Here is a 22,757-nt window from a genome sequence, read left to right on the forward strand (position 1 = left end):
GGACTGTTGAAAGCTGCAGGGAAGATTTAGTGCTTGTTTCTTCTAGGAAGGGGGTGGAAAATTACTGGGAAGCAACAAGAGAGAAGAGCCATCCTGGCCTGACCTAATCAAGACCCTCATTTTCAAGTAGTGGAAATATTGCAGAGAAATACAACCAGGACACTGCACACAGTGTTATTTGTAGGCTGTTCTCATATGTCATTAGGATATTTTCAATCTTGCTGCCTGGAGGTATTTTAGCAGCAGCTTACCTACCACCAACAAAATCCATTAGTTTAAACAATAAAAATGATCCGTTTGGCCACAGTGAAGGCTCTAAAATTGCTTCAGCAAGTGCAGATATAATGATGGAAACTTCATAGCTGTGCAAGGATCACAACAGACCTAATGAAAAAAAACAACTGCTGTGAGCTGTTCTCTGCAAGGGCAACACCAAGCCTCAGTTTGTTTTTCCTAGAACACCCTGTAGCTGGAGAATTACGGCATCATCAAGGCTGGAAGACACCTTCAAGATCATGTAGTCCAACTGGCAACCCAGCACCAGCATAATCACCCCTAAACCATTTTGATTTGGAGAAGCAAATTTAACAAGAGGCAGGTACTGAATGCAGAGCATTGCACATATATGCATTTTTTTAGGGTGGCGCCACTAGTATGTGCCTGATAATGTCAGAAGTTTTACATTGCACCTGGTACTCATTAATCTGAGAGAGCCAGTGCAAACCAATGAACCAGCATCTTCAAAAGTCAGAGGGTGTGTGAGTGGCTGATGCTGGGGCTCTCCCTTGCTTGGGAACAGCCTCACCAGCTCTGCTGATGGACCTGCAGTGCAAGCGCTAACCCCATTCTGTTGAAAATGGCACAGACTAGAAAACTTCTCCCATTAAATATATCAGCTCAACAGCCAGGGATATTTTTATTTTATTTACTCCCCTACTGCCTCCGAGAGTAATTTCCTCAGGACTAGGGAGTGGAATTTTGTTTCCAGCACTTAGCTGCATGCAACAGCTCTGCTTGGTTTATTGCTGAAATGTGCTGATACCCAATAATCCCACACTTGGAAATGAGGTGCTCAGCTACTGTCCTGTCAACTTTTCTACTTTATGAGCCTGTCAAATTGTTTTTATTCATGCCTAATATAATCTTTCCACAATAAGGAGCTTGCATGGCTAGGGATAGGCAGGACACTGCTGCTATTATGTGGGAACTGTGATGAATTGCTTATCAACTTTCAGGGTTGAGGCAGCTGTTGGGAGTATTCCTCTTGAAGTTTCAGAATTGTGTTCCTGCCCTGTGCTTTCTGTGCATGTCATGGTGTACATTTTTTGCCTTTCTTTCAGGAGAGTGTCAGTGTGGAGGGAAACAAAAACTGATCACTTAATCAGTGCATAAACTTGAGTGATTTATTAAGTTTGTCTACATGTAGCAAAAGCAGCACCAGTGTCTCACTGGACACACAACCCCACACCGGGAGGCTTGACTGTCTGGGAATTACTGTTCAAAGCAATTGCATTTTTCTATAACTGGTATTGCATGGGATTATGGTATTATAAATAGGATTTGCTCTAAAGGCCAGTGGCCCTCTGTATCTTAGGGATTACTCCAGCTTCTCCTAAAAGGAATTTTGATAATGCTTCTTTAATGAGACTGGGCTAAATTGAATTACATCCTGCCTTCCCCCTAAAGTGGGATCTTGTTCTATCATGCTGCACATGTGCACAGATGAGTCTTATAAATTCCTTTCCAGGGGATACACATGACCTATATAACAACACCTACACAAACAGACACAAACCTAACCCTAAAATATTTGTAAAAGAAAAAATATGTAAGTGGTTTTATTTGAGCAGTTTGGGGCCTGAAGGCCTCTGCTTCACCATCACACTTTATTTTGGCCCAAACAGTTCAGTTTTAAAACTGGAGATGGTAAATGCTACAAAATGGACATTTTGTAATTCTTTATAACACACTGGTACTCCGGGGCTCTGATCCTTGGACTGAATTCTGTTGATACAGGGGGGAAGGATGAGCAAAGCGGTTGGTGACAGACAGCAGGAAGCTCTGCAGTTTTTCCCACTGCTGGTTCAGAGTAGCAGGTGTGTGTTCAGCATCCTGCATCTTGGCAGATGGCTTGTGAAACTACCTGGCCTGGCTGTCCCCTCACTGCTGAACATCCCTCCAGGTCAGCTGGCCAGCAGCACAGCTGTGTCCCAGGCCAGCCTGTGAATTGGCTGAACAGGTGAGGTTTTGCAGAAAATCATGAATGGGGAAGGACTAGTCAGTTCAACAGGGACAGAAACTTGTTTTCTCCTAGTTGAGGTCTGGAGCAACTTGGTCACTCACCTGAGCTGTGCAGCCTCACTGCATCTTGCTGAGGAGAGAAAAGCTGCAGGTGGTGCTAGGGAAGAGGTTGCCATGGCTTGCACACAAACCAATTTAATGAGAGGCTTTCCATGGAGAGATCATTCTGTCTTCATTTTATTCCTAGCTCTTCCCTCACTCCTGCTTCATCCAACCCATTTGTTGTAGATAAAGAGTAATTTGCTTGCTTTTTCATGCAACACACACCTCCAGTTTTATTCCACAACCCCACCTGTAGCTTCATCAACTGATCTGTGAGAAAGTCCTTGCTGTGAGCTGGGTACAGAGATCACCTTGAAGACCATCAGATCCACTCACACCCACTGTGGTCTTACCTCTCTTGGCAGGTGAGCCCTGTGGTGTTGCTTACTGTGCTCTCCTCCTGGAGGGCCAGGAGCCAAAGGAAGCTCTCAGCTGGGCAGCCAGCAGAAGGTGCTGTACTGGGGCTTATGTACCACAGCTGACCAGAGACATCTTCCTACAGCTTTTGGGAAAAAATTACTGGTGGTGCTGTGTGACCTTTCCTGGGCACCAGCTGCCAGGCAGCAGTACCAGGCTGGGTGGTGTTGCAGCTGATGGAGCACATTACAGGGTATGGATCTTGCCAGAAAGCCAGTGGAGCAGTGGTGATGAGGGAAGAGCTTGGCTGGCAAATTGCTCCTGGGGATGGATAGGGAGGTTAGCTAGTCATCCGGTGCCAGGCTCCTCTGCGTGAGCGAGTGGCTGGTTGGCGCAGAAACACACCACTACACCAGGGCTCCTCCAGGAATGTATTTATTTACATTAAAACACTATTATACAACTGAAAGAAAGGAAAAGGGAAAAAAATAAAAAAGAGACAACATCCCACCCTGTCTTGCTGATGCCTTCCTTCTGCTCTGGTCTGACTGTGGAGTGCTGCACTCCTTGGAGGAAAACCCCTTCCTAACCCTCTCTGTGTGAACAGCCATGTGTTCTCTTTAAATGGCTTTTTCAGAAATCTTTGTTTTCTCCCTCCAAAGAAAACTCTTGCCCACACGTTCTTTTCTTAATTTATTTATGTAACACAGTGTAGAAAGCTATCAATTCATAAGCAATGGCTCTGTACAATCATCCTGCAGAGGACCCCCGTTAATTTTCAGCCAGCAGGCACTTCCCCCCCCAGAAGTGCTCACAATTAACAGGGTCTCTTTTTAATAATTTTTTTTAAGATCAAAAAGATACATGGAAAAGAAAATAAAGTTTACCTTTCAATGCCTAAAGTGTGCACATAAAACAGGCACAAAGAAACAAATGTGTATTCCCATGATTTCTACATCACTAACTAATACAGCAGGAGCAACAATCTGTACAATAAAATGCAGCTGCAGAGGAAAAGAATTTCAATAACTCATCTGGAATACTTTTTAAAAAATGTTGTTTTACTTTAAAATGCATAGTGATCAGAAAAAAATGCTCAGCAAAGAGAAGCAGCTAAACCCCACAGACACCAAAAGCATCCCCCATCAATTCTTAAAGCATATTTCAATTAGGACTTAATTTTGTCACAAATCACAAGAATAATATACAACTGGCTAAGGAGCTACATGATAAATAATTGGGAAAGAGAATCTATTCATGCACTAGTTAAATACAGCTAACCTCTTTACAGTACACAAAAAACATTCATTAATAATGTAGTGTAAAGACTGAAATGTAAAGAGAAAGAGAGAGAAAATACATTACTAATTTTATTAATTCAAGTTCAGGCATCTACTTGTGTTACAGCACAGCTGTCAAAAGGCGAGAATGAGTAAATAATAAAACAGAGTGTTTTTCTTTCTTTCCACATTACTCTATAACTGAACACCGATGGGCAGTGAAGCAATCATTCTGCTGTCCAACTCACGAGGCTGCTGTGGTGTCCTAGTTCTGCATCTGTTCAAAGAACTTGTAGGTGGGATTTTCATAGCCATTTTGCTGCATTTTGGAAAGGTGGCGTTCCTCTGGTGTCACTGCAGCATCCACCTGAGGTGAGAAGGAACAACCAGGGTCAGATTCCTGCTCAATTCACAGCACACCCTATGTCTGCCCACCTTAGGGCCATCCAATATATCCTACCCTGTGTGTTTGGGCACAAAGCATCCTCTGGTTCACTTTTTGGACAGAGTAATATACAGAAGAAGATAATGCACCAAGAACAACTCTCCAACACACACACTTTGCGGCAGGACTTCAAAAGCAGTTGACCAAACTCAGCAGTACCAACTTTGTTTTTTGTTGTCTGGCTCATGATACATGCAACTCCACAAATACAAAAAAGGGGATGCAGTTTGCATCTCCTTGCTAGTCACTTGTTATTAGATTTTTTCCTTCCTAGGACATATATCAATATCCATATTTGGGACCAGCTGGATCTCAAAATAAAAAGCTCACTAAAAAGCTGAAGGAAGCAGCTTGAGGCTGTCCTTAACTCCTGCAGGCAGGGAACAGGATGCAGGCAGAAACAGGTGAAATCGTGCTCCCTTGTGTTTCGAATTCTGCAATATATTTGGACTTTTAATACTGCTATTCACAGGCTGCCTTTCTCCCTTTTTCAAAGTTGCATTTGCATGCAGTAATTCTCTTATGCAACAATCCCCAAATCCATCTATTTCTTAAACTCCTGTGACATGCTTCTAGGCAGCAAGATCTTGTTTAGAGGCCGCTCTTGTTTGTTTCCCTTGTTTGAGAAAGGGGGGGAGAAAAGTGCTTTCTTCCCTGCCTCTGCCTCTCTCCAAAAGTGACAAACCTTTTCTTCTGAAGGATGCAAGCCTTGGCTGGCCAGCTCACATGAGCGCCAAGTGCTCAGCTTGGCTGTCAACAATCATTTTGATCCATCAAGGACAGGAGAACCCCTGGGAATTTTCACCACTCATCTCCCCTGCACCCCCCTGCCCCAAATCCCCAAGACATTTCCGTACAGCCACGTGTTCAGCAGCAGTGTGCAGCTGTAGACTTGCATTTTAAAGCCTGGTCCATGCCTGCTGCTCCAGTCTCCCCTACTGCAGCAGTGAGAGCTGGGAGAGCAGGGCTGGGTGAGGGGCAGTGAGACCTGCTACACCTCACAGCACTCACCTCTGCAACTACTCCAAGGGCTGGGCTGATTCCCTGTCTTTTCTCCACGGGTTGCCAACTTCTCCCTCCACAAAAATACCATCTAGATCCATATATGCAGTGAACCAACACCTGGCAATTCCTCAATGCTACTGCTGTTCAGCAGAGCACTTGTTTTCCCTGAATGCCAGCAGTGTAATAGCAGCAGAGCCTGACAAATCCAGTCCATATAGGTTTTGTACAAACACGTAAAAGGCCTAATCCCCACCCCGAGGGCCACGCAAATTTAACAGCATTAACTATTTCTGTTGTGACAACATTGCCATGTGCCATCTGCTGCTGCTGAAGTTGTCACCAACACAGCTGCAAAGGGAAGAACAAAGCAGGGGAAATAGCAAATGTCCCTGTAGCCTTTTCAGCGCTTATAGAAAATAAGAATAAAAGCAGGTGCAGAGGAAAAGCCACCCTGCCTCTCATTCTTGCAGGGCTGCTGCAGCATCAAGTCAGCTCTGGTTCTTGTGCATGGTATCATCACAGTACTGGAGTACTTAGTGCTTCTCCAAATCAAAAAGTGAGTCTTACAATGCACAACTAAACCCACTGATGGATTCTTTTCTAGCATGAAATTGAAGTTCAATATGAAGCTTTGGGGTTGATGGACAACGGATCCCTGTGTATCAATACACGCCTGAGAGCATCTTCCTTTGTAGGAGGTTCCCTCACTAGGCTGGGATGCAAAGGAGGGGTGTGCCAGAACCTGTGTGGGATTTCTTTCACTTTAAGCTCCAACCAACACCATATTCAACTCTGTCACCCGTTTTAGTTTAAGCCTCCCACTCAACACTTCTTATTCAGGACTAGAAAATGTGGTAAGTACACAGCATAACCTGCTCATGGGAAAAAAAATGGGGTAAGACACCAATGTAAATTAAAAAAGAATCAAAAAAAGTGCAAGGCAGAAGAGACTAAAGAACTGATGAGAAACTTGGAAGAAAATCAGGGAGGAGAAAAAGACTGCCAAAAATATATGGAAGGACAGTAAAACAATGCTAAACTTTTAAGACCTTTGCACAATATTCCGTATTACAAAGTAAGTCCCACTTTGATAAAACTGGTTTCTAGTGCAAGTCCAATAACCTCTGAAATATGGCATTTATAGATGAATGGGATTTACTGGAGCTCCTACTTGCAGTCTTAGTCAATTTTTTTTTTAAAATTTCCCCTTTAGCCTTTAAAATGACTAGTGCTGATACCTCCTCTCCTTCTTGTAGCTGTCTGCTGCAGGGTAATCCATCTCACTGCCAAGCTACATGTACTATTGCTCATGCTGAATATCTTCTCTTCTAGTCCCTTTTGCCCACGTTGACACTGCCGAACTCCTCTCATTCTTTACGACCTCTGTCCTAGGTATTTTCTGCCAAACAACATGCTTTGAACCTGATTATCTCCTTGCCATTAAATCCCTAAAGCCCCTTTCCAATTTAAGATGCTTTTTGCACCCATTATGGAGGTGGCAGAAGCTGAACACAGCAGGTAAGAGGTGTGGGCACTCTGGTGCTGCTGAGAAGCAGACCAGACACCTCTCTTTTCTATGACATGATGTCTCTTGAGAAGACAGCTCAGTCAGGTAGATAACCTCTTTTGAGACTGTTTGTCCACCTATGCCCTTCTGCAATTTTTATGTCATCTCTGCTTCTGCTGTGAGCCCTCCTATTGTCACCTCTCCCCATGTTCTCCTGCTGGAGGTGCTGCCTCTGTCAGAAAGAAAATGAGCTTCGAAGAGAATATCCTCAAAGAGGACAAGCTGAGACAGTCCATTGTTGCCCAGTGCACAGCAAACACGAGCATCTCTCTTTTGCCACCTGCTTTCATGGAGAAAACAACCTCCTGCAGACAGCTGGGGTGGGTGCACCAGCCAGAAAACCACTTTCAAAACAGTTTTCAGAGCCCCTGTGCACATATAAATAATTTTCAATCTCTCGGTCATTTATTTACTTAACAATGAAAGTTCTTTTCCTGGGAACCTCTTTGAAGCATTTTTATTCTCAGACTATGGAAAAAATCTCTATGACACTTCTTCTAAATAGGACAAGTATATCCATCCTCAGAGCTTCAAAAAAAGCTAGCAGGATTTTGAATAACTTATTTTGTTAAAAAAAAACATAGCAAAATGCAAAAAAGTCCAACAGAGTTGACTTTTTTGAAAACAAGAACACAGGTGGAACAGGATCCATTTTGTGATCTTGCATCTGTTATCACAGAGTTAAAATTCTCACAAGAACTGACATCCAACAAAGAGGTTGCGAGATTTGTTAAAACATACTCAGCCAGCCTACAGCTGATGTACAGGTTTTCTTATATCAAGTGATTTTGCTCATTTGTTCTTTTTATGCACTGCTAAATAAATTAATCCTCTTTAGAATGAAATAGCTTAATTTTGAAGACACCTTGATAGTAGACATCATTTGTATATGGATTTTGTGGGTTTTTTTTTTTTGTCCTCAATGCAAGTGCTACAAAAGTTTCACCAACTTACAACAAAAATAGATGTTATGCCTTTCTTGCAGATGAGAAGCTCAGAGAGTGAGGCTATGCAGACTGCCAAGACCACAGAGCAAGTCTGGCAGAAGGAGGAATCCTGCCTGCCAATGCCAGACACAATGCAGCAAATCCATGAGGTGACACCATCTACAGTGTGATACTATGAATCGACTAATATTCTTGGCACATCCACATGCTATAGCTTTATGGTTTTATCTGTAAAACTTGTCATTCTCTAAGCAATGCTGTCATTTTGACATGAATTACTTATTCAGCTTGTGCGTGATGTTTCTAGCCCAACATTTCCAAGTTCACAGTCACCAAAGAAAGCTCACAAAAATCCAGGATTGCCTTTGCCATGTCATTCTATCAGGTGAAGCCCACATGGAATTTTAAGGTTGTACTGCAGTAATCAAACATTCCATGGCAAACATTCAAAGGCTTACTCAACAATTTTAAGACACTTCATTGACCCAGGCAGTGGAATAAATACATCATGAAGTATGTACATCTCCAGCAAGACCAAAGCAAGGTTCATTTGACTCAAGGTGAAACCAACATAAACTTTGGACAAGATCAAGACTTAAGTTTCAATCAAAATGTAAAATAGCAATTCTGGAAAGCAAAAATATAAAAGTGTCTCTAGTGCTTGCTAATACAAGTGCTATCTGCACACCAGACACTCATACAGCAAACTAAGTAGGGGGAAAAAAGTGACATGAACTCCTTTTCTAGTTCTCATAATTAAGATTTTCTGCTTACAGAGGTCCTGTCTGAAAACCATGCAATGGATGAGGTATTTTAAATTACTGTAAATTGACCACAAATTTCCTAGGCACACTGAGACTAGGATTTTCACCTTGAAAATCCTATAAAACAGTCTTATAGACTACCTTTTTCCTCAAATCTATGAATTTCAGATTAGCCATAAATCAAAAGGTGTTGATGGCAACAGAAAATCTTGCTTAGAAAACAGAAAGTAGTATCTGTATAGGGAAAATCTTAGTAGTTCACAGCACAATCCATGGAAGACCGACCTCAAATATTTATTTGCAAGCTAAATAAAGAAAACCATGTGTGTGAATTCCCAACAACAATAAAACCACATTTTTCTTCTTGCGCAGTATCTGCTCATTGGCTACTGTGAAATTTCCTATAAAATTAACTTTCACCTTATGAGGTGATTGGTCTGGGATAGTTCTAGAATTTTGTGGTTTTATGCCCAATCAATATAATTTACATTGTGTTTGCATTTACTAAATAAAGCAATATGATTCCATGCTGCTAAATGAAACCACATCAACTCTGAACATAGCCAAACCCATGGTTTCTTCCTTTGCAAATTAGTATTTATAGAGCACTGTGTTGACTGTCTTGTACCTGTGACACCAGTTGTGCTTGAAAGCCTTTTCTTACCTCCACAACCCCATGATGAATAGATGTGTACTGCTTCTTCTTCAGCATCACCAAAGTAATGACAATCACTGTTGCTATGACAACACCTCCCACCATTAGTCCAATGATGGCACCTTTATTTGAACCCACGTCTTCAGCAAAAAACACCTACAAAAGAAAAATAAAGGAAGGTGGCTAACAAAAAGCTCACTGTACATTGGACTAACCTGCCCAGCTGCCACAGCAATATAAAGCCTCTTGAAGTATCAGTAATTAAACAGAACTGCATGTCATCCTAATTATTTGAACCTGGGTTGCTGTACTACAAAGCTCTCATAGCTGGAGAAAAGCAATTTGGGAAATCTATATTGCCTGTGGAGCAGCAGCCCTGTGGCTAAGGGGGGACTCAGCTGCATGTTCCTGCTTCACACAGGTCTTAGACAGTAACTGCCTTTTTCCCTTGAGTAAGCGAGTCAAGCTGATTGCAGGGTGACTGATAAGCTTTAGTGGAGTAACCAGGGGAGCAGGCATATTTCTTTATTTTTAGAATGTTAATCAAGAAAATGTTCATAAATGTACATCTGTGTGGCTTGCTTGGACTATGATGCATTTCTTCTATAAAAGAGTAGTGAAGGACCTGCAGGACAACAGGTGACACTTGCAACGCAACCAGCTGGGAGAAAATTCTCACACCAAAGAGCCAAGAGTCCAACAAAAACTGATTTAAGTGACCACCAAGGGGTGCTTCACAATTTTGCAGGGCAAAGGGAGAATGAGCTGTACCTGGATGATGTCAATACTCATGTGAGACTTAGGAGGTAACAGCTGTGTGAAAACCAGAGAAAATCCACTTGAATTTTAATGTACTGATAAGGCAAAACAGAAGACAGCAAGATGCTTTACTATGCATTTAATAAGACTGGCTTTTATCAGCAGGAGAAGGTATGAAAAGTGGGTGATTGTTTTCACTGTCCTGTTTTCTATTCAAGGAATACATTGGATTATTTTACATCTATGCACATCTTGCAACCCTTTTGTCTGCTTGTCAATAGCAGGCTGTTATTATTATTATTTTTAACCAAAATGGGCAAAAAGGATTAGAGAATAAATTACATTCACAGAACTGCAAGACTACCTCATGCTGAAAGACTAAATACTTTGACAAGTATTTAACAAAAATGCAGAGAGAAGCAGGAAACCAGCTGAGAATTATAATGTGCTGCATAACATTTGCACTCCTTAAGAAACACAACCTTCCTCAGAGAGGTATTAAAGCATGCAGTATAAATATTTATATTGTTCCTAGTCACAGGCAAGAAATGTGTTTAAACAAAGTTAAGAATTCACTAGAAAGTACACACAATGGACAGTGTTGGCATGGGCTGATGTGAAGTAATAATTTCTTCTGTCAGTTTTACCAGCCAGGACTGAAATTCTGTTGCCACACTGTTTCAGAACACTGTGAAATGCCCCAGCTAATATACATGTGCACTCAGAGCCATGAAAATCAACTTAACGTGCAGTTCCAACATGAACATACATTAAGGAGAAAATAACTGCAATTTCAGCTCAATTCAAGAGGCTTGCATGTAAAATACAATGTTCAGCTGAATTCAAAGCAATATCCTAAGGAGACTTTCAGTAAATCCTACCAGGGTACAGAAGGAAAACACAGATGAAAGTGTTTTCTGCTTACTGCTTTTGAATTAAGGCTAATGGAGAACAGCATCAGACAGGATATGGTGTGGGGTAAGCAAGCAATGCCCTGCAATCATCGGTGCAGCACCTTCTCCACAATACCAGACTCCTTGCTCAGTCTCAACTGGTAAGATAACCTATAAGACAGCTCACTGATTTTTAAATAATGGTTGTATCCATCATTAAGAAGTATGGCAAAAAATACTGTAAAAAGCTGGAAAGGTCCCATTTTAAGCATGATACAGATTATGCAAGTGCAGCGACTACAACAATGCACTTCCAATCATCCACCACAGGATGAGGAGTTCAGCACAAAATTGCTCAGGATGGTATCATACCACTCAAACATTAAAGGTTGCTGCCAGGAGGTGCATGAGACAAATCAGTAACTGCTGTGTCTAGAACACATTCTTGAAAGTTCCTTCCCTTCAGTACACTGCATGGCTTTGCTCCATCTGGATATTTAACCCATCTGAGCTGAGTACATCAGACTCTCCCAAATTAGTGCTAATGCATTTTGGATTAGCTCATCAAACTGGGAATTCTCAGTTCTCAGCATCAAAGAGATGGCAGAGTATCTTTTCACACAGTGATTGCCTAGTTCAAATGCAAATTTGAGCCCCATGTTAATTTTAATTTTCAGCACTACTTTGCTTTAAGAATATATTAAGAAAAAAAGCTTTCAAGTTTAATATCAGGATATTGAAAGCCATGGAACTGAAATCTCATCATGGAATATATCTTTAAACAGAGGAAGCAGAAAAGGTCTGTAGTCAACACTGCTCTATGAGTTCTTCACTGCTTATTAAGAGACTGAGAAAAGCTTTTAGAAGATGCTTGTTCTTACCTACATCGCTTTTGGATGTCATTTTTATGTTCGTAAGTAGCACAGTTCAAATGAGGAACGTGGAGTTTAGCTTCCTTCATGCACTGCCACCATCTATTTTGACAAGAAAGGCATCTATTCCTGAAATGGTGTTACTCTATTTCTTGCTGCACCGTGCTGTGTTTCTCAAACTTTTTTTCTTTTCTTTTTCTAAACTTAGCATTTTCCTTCCTCTGTATCCTTCTCTTTAGTTATGAGACAACGACAGATGGACTGTGGGACAAGTACTGCCCATATGATCATATTCATGGCTTTGCAAGGGCAGGAACTGTCAGAATTTCCTCTCATGTGATAGAATCAGTCTCAAAATGCATGTGTGGAAAAGCACTCTTTGTTCACTCACCAGCTTTTGATGATGAACTTCATATCCTGAGTCATGTCGGAACTCTGCATCCATCTTCACTTCAGATATCTCTTCTGTTTTAACGTTGGTCAGCCCAGAACCTGCATTGCACCGCAATGACAATTCATTACAGTCAGCAGTTCAGATTCAGTAAGATTCTGCTCACCACGGGTATGAGAGCAGAAGGCAGTGGTACCATTCACTCAGAGGAGGTATGATGCAACAAGAAAGGGAACTGGGGGCAAAGTGAGGCGCATCTCATGTTTCAATCCCACTGAGGTGACACAGAAAGAGCTGCTAAAATTTCTCCTCTGTTAAACAATCCCTAATCCACCACAGCTATATTGCTACAAACATCAAAGACTTTCAGCATGAAAAACTGCACGAACTAAGCTGCAAGGGACCAACACAGGCCAGAATTGGCTCACAGGCTGCAGACAGATCTGCTCTGACAGCTTCTTTAGCAATGTCCAGAGAGTTTGTTGTTTAGACCAAAAGTTTCGTCCTCCCTAAACTCAGGCTGTTGAGAGGAAAAAACCACACACGCATGGTGTGAGGAAGGGAACCCCAGATACTGTATTTTCCTGCTTCCTGTGAGTCTGTACCTTTTGCACAAACATACACACAAATAAGTTACTAAAATATTTGTGAAGTTTACACAGTTCTCATTTGTTTTCATATTTCATATTGCTCAGAATCAATGATTCAAGCCTTGCCTTCTGCACAAGAGATGATAACTGTCTCTCTTGATTAGAAACATGCAGTAAAGCAAGTGATCACAGCTTGCAGCAATTGTACCAGTGGATAGTTTGCAGTCCTGTTCTCCCCTTATCAAGTGTGAAGGGGAGATGCTGCATTTGTCTAACTGGACAGAAGCCAGGATTTCCTCCTGGAAAATAGCCTTAAGAGAATGAGCCAGACTTAACAGCAGTGGAGCAGTGTACCCTGTATGCATATCTATGGATGTTTTGTCCTGAAGAGCTGGCTCTGGCTTATGGAGAACATATGGGTTGCTTATTTTCCCTCTCAGTACCAACACACTGACATTTGTGTTTCTTTTAGGAGGTACAAACCCTACAGAAGAATGGTGTTTATGAGATGTTATTTCCTCCCCCTAATGAATGTAATACAAACAAACAGGTTCATATTCATTGTCTGTATTTATTTTAGCATTTTCTAACCCCCAACTCATCTCTCCAAGGCTTCATTTTTAGTATCTTGGGCTGACCTTGAGCTCTGATGTAGAGGACAAACACCTTTTAAAATTCTCAACACTACTGACTGACACTGACACTGAGACAGTGGACCTCCTGTGCTCCACTGCCTCTTCTGGACTCTCAATAAATTCCTGAAGACTTCCATGTGCCAACAAACTTCACATTCTAAAATAGCACTCAGTGCAAGAATTATTGCCCTTTTATTGCCTTTGAATATGCAATTTCTTTTTTCATTAAGTGTTGATTTATTTTTGTATTATGAACTAGCAAGAACAGACCTTCCCAAGAACTTCTCTAGACTGTACAATCCCTTTTTAAGGTTCTGAGCTTTCTATTCATCAGAAATCATGCAAAGGAGAGAATAAGAATCATCTTCATACAATATTTATAGTTACATTCTTGAGCAGTCTGACTGTCCCATAAAGTCTACCTTACTGTTATTTTGGTTTGTTTTGGTTTTTTTTAAGGAATAAACCACTTAAAACCCCCAAATTTCCTTTTTAAGCATCTGTTTTTGATGCTACGTCACAGTACTGACACAAACATATTATGACATTTATATATGAGAGACTATTAAAGTAAGAACCTTCAAGTACTTTAGGAATTGCAGTCTGAAAACAAAGAATGATGTTCTGTCAATGAAATGCAGGAGGAAATGGAGTCGAAGGAAATAAAGCCCACATGGTACCAAAAACCAGGTTTAGCTTTCTATTCTTGAAGCAGCTATGGTTAGTTTTCTAAATTAAAATAAGAGTACAATATACTCTGTGTATCATCTCAAAATAGCCCTTACATCTGCATCAAGGGGAAATGAAGAAAAGGAGAACATGTATCTGGGTGCAAGGAAACTCCTCTCTTCAACCCACTGCCTTTTTTTTGGCTTTAGGATTAAAAGGGGAGGGGGGAAAATCCCCACAGTACCAATGCTTCACACAGATGCTGGGGGGACAGGGCTTTCCCAGGATATGTTTCACTGCCTGCAGCTGCTCCTGGCTGCTGCCACTGTCCATGGCCACACTTGCTCCTCCTTATAGACACACTGGGCAAAAGCACCACATGGAAACTCCCCCAGGGCAAGGGCCTGAGGAACTGCACAACTTTGCTGCTACAGCTGGCAAATTCCCTGAAGCTGTAACTATTAATTAGAACATATCCATACACATCCAAGATAAATCAGGGAAGAATCAACTTGTCTTTTGTTGAGGGAAGCACTGCCTCCCAAACCTCTTAAGAGGTCACTGGAAGAATTAGGAAGAACATGGGAGACACTGACTCTCCTTGGAGTGAATCTGGATTTCCAAAAAGCCTTTAAGAAGGTTCTTGATCCCCTGTCAGAAGCTAAAATGCCAAGGATTAGGAGGGAAAGCTCTATGTGACTTCCCATAACTGATTAAGAGAAAGGAAATGAAGTGTAAATACGCATCCATAAGGACCTGTGCTGTGCTGCTTGCTAAGTGATCTGGATAAGGGAGTGAATTATGACATGACAGTTTATTGACCAAAAATAGAAAAGAGGATAGTCAAAGTAAAACCAGCTGTAAAGAACTGCAGGAGGATATTACAAATTCTGAGTGCACAATAAACGACAAATCATAGTCAATGTTGATATAAAGTGGTGCTTGTGGGGATACACAGCCCTAACTAGTCATACACAATAAAGGCTCTAATTTAGTTCTGTTCTGCCCAGGTCAGAGACCTTGCAGTCACTGTGGGTAACTCCATGGCCACTTGGCTAAGCAGCAGTACAAAGGCAAAGAGAAAGCTAGGAGCAAACCTGAGAAAACAGAACACCTTGTGACACCGCTGTATGAATGATGCATCCTCATTTTAAATCTGGCTACCCATTCTGGTCACCCCACCTCACACAAAGGCAGAAGAACTAGAACAGATACAATACAGGGAGACACAGACAATCATGGGAATGGTTTCTGTACATGAAGGACTAAAATCAGGAGTCTTCAGACTGGAACAGGCAACTGAAGGAAAACATGACAGAGGCCTGTGAGATCGTAAGTGACAAGGTGAAAGTCTACAGAAAATGGTCATTCATTATTTCTCCTAAGAAAGTACAGGACACCAACATGGCTATGACACAGCAGATTAAAAGCTAACACAAGAAGTGTGTGTGCATATATATATATATATATGTAAAATTTGGTACAATGCCAAACTGGACTGTGGAACTCACTGGCACAAATCACGAGGATGTTCAAAATACAAACGAACAAATGTGAAGAAGAAAGGTTCCTCCAGGGATACTAAACACCATGGTGAGAAACCAATTTCCAATCCTGGAATCTATCAATTGCAGGCTGCCAAAAGCTCAGTGATGTGCCAGGAGTATAAGGCAGAAGTGAAATCTGTACATATCCTATATGCACCACTGCTAGAGGCAGGAAAATGGACTTGGGCACTTCTGCTCTTGGGGTCTGACCACTATTTCTGAAAGCAAGCTGTGGTGGCTTAGACTGTGGCTCTTTGTTAGCTTCAGTTAACTGCTAAATGCCACAGGCAGGAGTTACAGCAGCATTTCAGGGGGCAGAACAGGTCACATCAATGAGCAACAGAGGGTGACAAGTTCACCAGTAGTCTTAGCTGCTGGAAAAATGCAGGCTCAGGCTTCCCTAAAGGCACATTTCTCCGAGGGCTCCCTTCTCTCTTTCCATTCCCACTACACAGTAGCATAGGAGTCATACTTCCAGCATGTTGCAGGTTAAATGATCTTTTTTGCCTTCAGATCACGTAGACATTTTTTGCCTTGCGCCAGGTGACCAAGGTCTGGTGGTGTACCTGGCCATAATCACCAACCCATAAAATGCGACGGGATCTGAACACAAGGTAGGACCTGACATTAAGAAGTTAATGATGTTAGGCTTACTGAATCTTGGTTTTGGCAGCTTGCACAGGAAAAAGGTCAGAAACAGAAAAATCTTCTGTTGCACTAGCAAACCCCGATACCATTTTCCCCCCTTCCTTCTACCTCCCTTAGAAGTGAGAAAAAAAGACTTCTAGAAGTACAGCTAGGGTAAACCAGTGGTCTTCTGCAAATAGCTGATCATATATAAAGAGAAGCATGACATTGCCTTCGAATCAATTAAATACCTAGGATGAGACAAGAATATATATATATGGGGTTACACTTTCCACCATGTTACGTTATAGAATTGAGACTTTCTATTTAACAGAATCTCTTTTATTTCCCTGTCCTGGCAACTATGTATTTAGACCTCCAAGCTAAAAGCAAAGATTTATTTTTCAAAGGTATTAACTGAAGAAGGAAAAACTTCAGGGTCTTTCCAAAATGTTAATCAGATGTAAGATGCAAACACCTAAGGGCTGTTAGGCTAAGGGCTGCCTAACACCCCTCTAGCCTTGCATTGAAGACAAGCATAAGAAGAAAAGTTAACTCTGACAAGAATTTTAATCCTGACAAAAAATGATGCTTATTCACTACCAATTCTAAAAAACACAACACAAAAGCCAATGTACAAGATGAAAAGTGAGACCAACAGCCTCACTGCAAATTCACAAATAATAACTATTAGCACTATTTCTTCTGAATTACATACTATCTTTAGGGAGTTACATTCCTAATTGCTTTAAAAATGCTTCAATTCAATTGTCAAATACATTAACTTGCAGCTTCTTAGAAAAAGTGGCAAAACTATTTTGTTATCAAAACCTCAGTTGTAAAAGCATCTAGTGAAATGCACCAAAATGAGCTACCTACAACAGGCTTATAATTATACTGCTGTTAATTAGGAATGTTAACTGCTTTTACACATACATGTGTACACATACATGTGAGCACACATACATATCCAAGCATCAAAAAAGCAGCATAGGAAAGCCTTATTGTTCCTTGTCCTAAAGGAAAAAACCAAAAACATGGAGTGAGAAACTACTCATAGGAAATAAAACCAAAGCAGCTGCTTTGGGGAACACTTTATACTCACATAGATGAGGATCTATGTTTGGGTAAATATATATTTAGACTTTCAGAAGAATAAAAAAAAAAAAAGAGGATACAGTGAATTCCACCAAGGATGCAACTAGGTGTACATATGTTGTTCATCTTATACACTGCTTGCAATTACTTCATCTACTGGTTGCATAAACACCTAGAAAGGCTTTGTGATTTTGTTTTGAACATATCTCAAACAGTATTAGCTGTGCCTGTGGTCTTCCAGTTTAGAGTTAAAAATTAAACCTCCAAGTAAAGCACAGTTGAAATGACTAGACCTGGGTGGTCTCTACACAGAGAAAACCAAAGCAGCACGTTTGAGCAAGACGTACTGATGGCACTCAGGAAAGCATTCAGCTCCATGTCCATGAACTGTGTATGAGTCATGGAAAGAATAAAAGATCTGTTGAATCAAGGCCTGCTACAAGTGCAGTAAACAGTTTTATCTGGGTAAAGCTTCATCTAAAACAAACAGGGCAGAGGGAAAAGAATGCAGTCTTTGAACAACCACCCAGGTAGACAGCTGCGTGTTCTAACTAGATGTTCAACTATTACTTCCAAATGACCCTGTGACTTCATGCAGGTCATTTCATGTTGAAATCAAAGAATGAAGATTGTACACTCATAAAAATGAAAATGAAGACCAGTTTTGTAAGAACAACTCAAGTATCCTTGAGGACTATGCACTTTTAAGACTGCATGAAACTAAAACTTTCTGGTCTCTCCTTGGGCATTAGTGAAATGGTGGTTCACTTTTACTGCATGGATGACCATGGGGCTCTTAAATTGGAGAAAGAAGATAAGTGCAAAAACCAATGTTATCTTTTTTTAAGAAGCATCTCATTTGAATGGAGTATTAAATAATTCTTTCTCAGAATACATGTGTGTAGAAATGAATAATCAAAACCAAGAAAAATCTGGTTTGCTCATCTTTCTGGCATGTCAATACAGGTGCTGTGCATATGCACCTATAACTGCATTCACAGTTAGCAACTATCTGATTTAGAAAACCAACCAAAATGACCTAATGGAAAAAAATCTATTAATGATTCCTATTTGGTAACTGCAGACAGTTAAGGCAACTGCATTGAACTAACATCACTGAGGGAAAAAATACCCTGGCAATTTCTGGCATGAAAATCATAAATAATTCACTGAGCTGCTCTATGCCCTCACCTCATACAGACTGCAGCATATGTGCTTATGATTCTGCAGAACAGCCATTAGGCTTACAGAGCTTCTGCAACCATGAGTAGAAAAAAACCCAAAAAACCTCATCTTTTTATATAATGTAATAAAGACAGACATGTCATGATTTATTAGCATAACAGTCAGAGACACAGAAGCAGCTTTATGTGCAATGTCTCCTCAAAATAAGCAAATGTTTGCAACTACAATCAACTGCCAAAGAGTTGGGATAACCCCCAAAAAACCCCAACAAACCCAAACTATACTTCATGAAAGTAACACAGTTAATATCATAAAATCCTTGCATTGTGAATTACAGACATCCTGTGAGCAATGTAATTACAGCTGTTAGTGGTATAATTACAGCTGCAACTCCGCAACTGATGAAACTATCATCTGCCCTGAACAGAGCACTGGTTGTTTCCTTTATCACCTTTAATTACAGACAATCTCCTGATACTAAGTGACATCCCTTCTGATGGCAGGATTTCTAATCTTCACTCAGTTTCCACAGATCAGACCTGCTGAATTATCATGAGTAAAAAGTAGCTTATTTATGAGTATCTAAAGATGTTTTTACACATATTTTTATGTGTGTATAGTCTCTATAAATACATGCATTAACACACAAAGAAAAAGTTATTAGTAAACAGATACCCAAAATTCAGCTGCAAGAAATTCAGTGTTCACCATGAAAAAGTGACCTCTGGGGCATAGGTGAGAAGAAAACATTACTGAAAAAGCTGTTATGTGAGTTTATCAAGGAAAGAGGTAATTCTATCTGAAGCTCTTCCTAAAGAAGTTCTCAGGCTGGACTGAAGTCTTCTCATGTTTTCCTGTATGAAGCAATTTATAAATAACAAAACTGCCACAAATCTGTTATATTTGTGCTGTATAAAAAATAGCTCATTGATGACTGCTTAGTACATCTAGATACTTTCCTTCCCTTTGACCTTTCACTATCTCATTTACCTCCTTTTCAGGAAAGAGATGACAAGGGATGGATTTAGTCATGATTCTTATTTTTGGTCACCTGTTTGTGAATGAAGAAGGAGAAGGACAGTAAGCTGAAGTACTAGATTCCTTTTCAACCACCTATGTGAACTACACAGGTGTTTTAGCTATACTAGGCAATGGGGTTGCCCCCACATTATTCTCTTCCTGGGACTGATATAGATCAGATTCCAGTTCAGACAGCTGCTGACAGCCAAAGTGGAGTGCAACAGAGGCAGGGGTTTAGACAGCTGGCATAAATGTCATTAAACGCTTTAAACTTGGTCCTTACTCATAAGCTTTTCTGCTCTATGGACTGGACAAGTCTCTAGTTTTTCCAACTTCAATCCTAGACTGTGTTTTTTGAAAGAGAGAACAATGTGGTGAAGTAAAAAGATTCTAGGTATCACAAATTCTACTAACAACTAAGTACTTGTTGGACTAGAGGATCCTTGAGGTCCCCTTCCAACCTGGCATTCTGACTTTTCTGTACAGTGATCAAATCATCACTCTTGTGGGAAAGTGACGAAGATGATCTGCAGGACTTTGATCTACCTTTATGAAAAACAGTGATCATTATAAGAATGCTATGTGGTCAGAAAGTGGTAAAAAGAAAATGGAAAAGAGAAAAAAGGGCAAGTGTTTGCATGTTTGTTTTAGTCCTTCCAGGGCTTCTTCAAGGATTTTGAACAGCTACAGAACATTCACTTGTTCTTATTCCCAGGCTTGTACTGTTGCAGGTTGACATAACTAACACCTGTATTTTCACCCTGAAGAAGTAGGTGATCACCTTGTTCACCTGAGAAAAGCAAGTAGAAGCACCAACTGGAAAGTCAGGAGCATGAAAAGGGCAAACATTTCAGGAAACCAACAAGAATCTGGGCAATTAAAACAGAAAGTTACAAGCTGCAGAATGTGTTAATCTGCTTCCAGGTCTCTTGTTAATACTTTTTCACTCTAGAATAATCTACTGTTTTTGTAGATTTTTTTCAATAAAGAATAGCCCCAAACTATAAAAACAGACACTTACAAAAGGATAGAAACTGCACAAAAAGTATCCCTTTACCTTTTTGAACCTTCAACATTAGCAAGCAAAACAATTTTAAAGCACACATTTATAAACCATCAGAATCCTTTTTGTATTTCACAGTTTAATTAAGCATCCATTTGTTTTCTTCTATTCCCAGTTTATGAAGATACTCAGATTGGTATAATTTTTTTGTTAAACTGAAATTTTATCACAGATAAATTGCTTTTGCAGGATGATAAAAACATCACTTGGACATTTACAAAAAAATGGCCTAAGTATGGAAATAGTGATAAAAGACATAAGGAACTTAAGGTCCACCAGGAACAGTGAAGAGAATATATTTATGATATGTATAAGATTCATTTAACACTGCTGCAGAGGGCCAGAAATTCTATTTCACATGCATATGGAAGACACTTGATGCTGTGAAATTGGGAATGCAGGCACAGCAGTAGCAATTTCAACCTCTCCATGCATCCCTCTGCAGGGAGGAGTGTGTGCTTGGCAGGCTGGAGGGGTTCCCTCTGTGCCAAAAGCAGAGTTATGGGCCTTTGCAGCACACTAAACTCCACACTAAAAGCACCGAAGGCAGCCCAGGCCCCTGCACAGCAATACTGTTGCACTTGAGGAGAATATTGAGGAAATATTCTGTGTGATTTCCACAGTGCAAAAGTTACTGCATCTGTTGGAAATATCAAGCCATAATGGTCACACACTGAAATATTTTTACCTCTCCTTAGCAGTATATCATAGACACTCATCACTCATGACCTACGCTAACTGTACTTATAGGACTATTTGTATCACCCCAACAACAAAGCACTCTCTTTGATACAGTGGACTAAAACATGTAATTTCTCTCTGAAATTAGAGTGAGCAGTGTGAGAAAATCCTTTGCCTAGAGAAGGGACCCCAAGGATTTCTGTCATGTGCATGTGTGAGGGAATAGAAGGGAGGAAGGAATAATGTTTAGTAATAAATATGGACCTCATAACAGTTATTTCAAGACATCTGAAATTAAACTAGTTAATAATCACAAACTTTAACGGTACAAGAAAATTGCTAGATTGAACTAGCATTACAAAATTTGGATTAAGCATATTCATGTTTCATTTTATTTCTACTGCTCTTAGGGAAGAAGTCTAAAACAGAAGGCAGATAATGCAGTCTTGGGGGGATGTTCCCCAACCCCATGACTCACACTGTTGTACAGCTAGCTCTGTATCTGTTTCCAGGTTGTCTTCATAGAATGAATTAAGATTCTAAACACAAGATGTCAGACTCCTAAAAAACTGCTAGGAGCACACCACCTGGCCAGCTCTGACATGTATCCCAATTGATGCAATATATGAGCTTATTTTACATCCCACTGCAGCAATTTCTGTAGTCAGTAAACATGCGTGAGTTACCAGAGAGATTTAAACACACAATGCTATTCAAGGGATGTTTGGAGCACAAGATGAAGGGAAAAAGGATACAGATTGATCAGCCTGATCTGAAGAAAAAAACCCACATTGATGGTGAGACATGTAAATAATTCTGACCTTAAAATATACTGATCTAATCTCATTATGTGTTGGAGAGTAACCTCTTCTAAAATAAAAGGCTAAATAATCCTCTAAATGGAATCAGTCATTTCTAGAAAATCCTAAACAAAAAACAGAGGAAAAATAACCCAAAAACCAACAAAAGTTAGTATAAAAAGTTACAATCTTTCCCTTTTGAAAACTGGAATTGTCCCATTTATCTTTTCCAAACATTTGTAGCCTGACTCACATTAGTCATCTGCTATTACTCTGAAATCAATACAAAGACACAGGTACCTACAGTGGACAAATTATCACCCCTCTCTGTCCTAGAATGGAATGAATAGTTGTATAAAGGTGTCCTCAGAGAATCCAAAGGGATAAAACGTATTAATTTTTAGATATCTGGAGTTAACTAAGGTAAATATCAGAACAAAAACTAGCAATGTGCCCTGCAATTCTGAAATTTTAGGCATTTATTCTTTATTAGTTCCAACTTTCTTGAAACCATACACTCCACATAGAGGATTCAATATTTCTATCAAACATACCCAATTTAAA

The 22,757-nt window shown here is 40.3% G+C and overlaps 1 protein-coding gene across 1 annotated transcript in view; it reads right to left on the minus strand.

Annotated features, from left to right (window-relative positions):
* Positions 1-3,202: 3,202 nt before the first annotated feature.
* The window catches only part of APP (amyloid beta (A4) precursor protein), a 91,411-nt gene continuing 71,856 nt past the window's right edge, over positions 3,203-22,757 (minus strand). Inside the window, exons 11-13 of the mRNA XM_009072345.1 lie at positions 12,279-12,379; positions 9,373-9,519; positions 3,203-4,347 (exon numbers count right to left, since the gene is read on the minus strand). Of these exons, the coding sequence (XP_009070593.1) occupies positions 4,246-4,347; positions 9,373-9,519; positions 12,279-12,379 (350 nt within the window). The 3' untranslated portion in view covers positions 3,203-4,245. The remainder of the gene's footprint in view (positions 4,348-9,372; positions 9,520-12,278; positions 12,380-22,757) is intronic.

This window comes from Acanthisitta chloris, unplaced genomic scaffold, assembly GCF_000695815.1.
Source record: "Acanthisitta chloris isolate BGI_N310 unplaced genomic scaffold, ASM69581v1 scaffold26303, whole genome shotgun sequence".
Taxonomy (NCBI): domain Eukaryota; kingdom Metazoa; phylum Chordata; class Aves; order Passeriformes; family Acanthisittidae; genus Acanthisitta; species Acanthisitta chloris.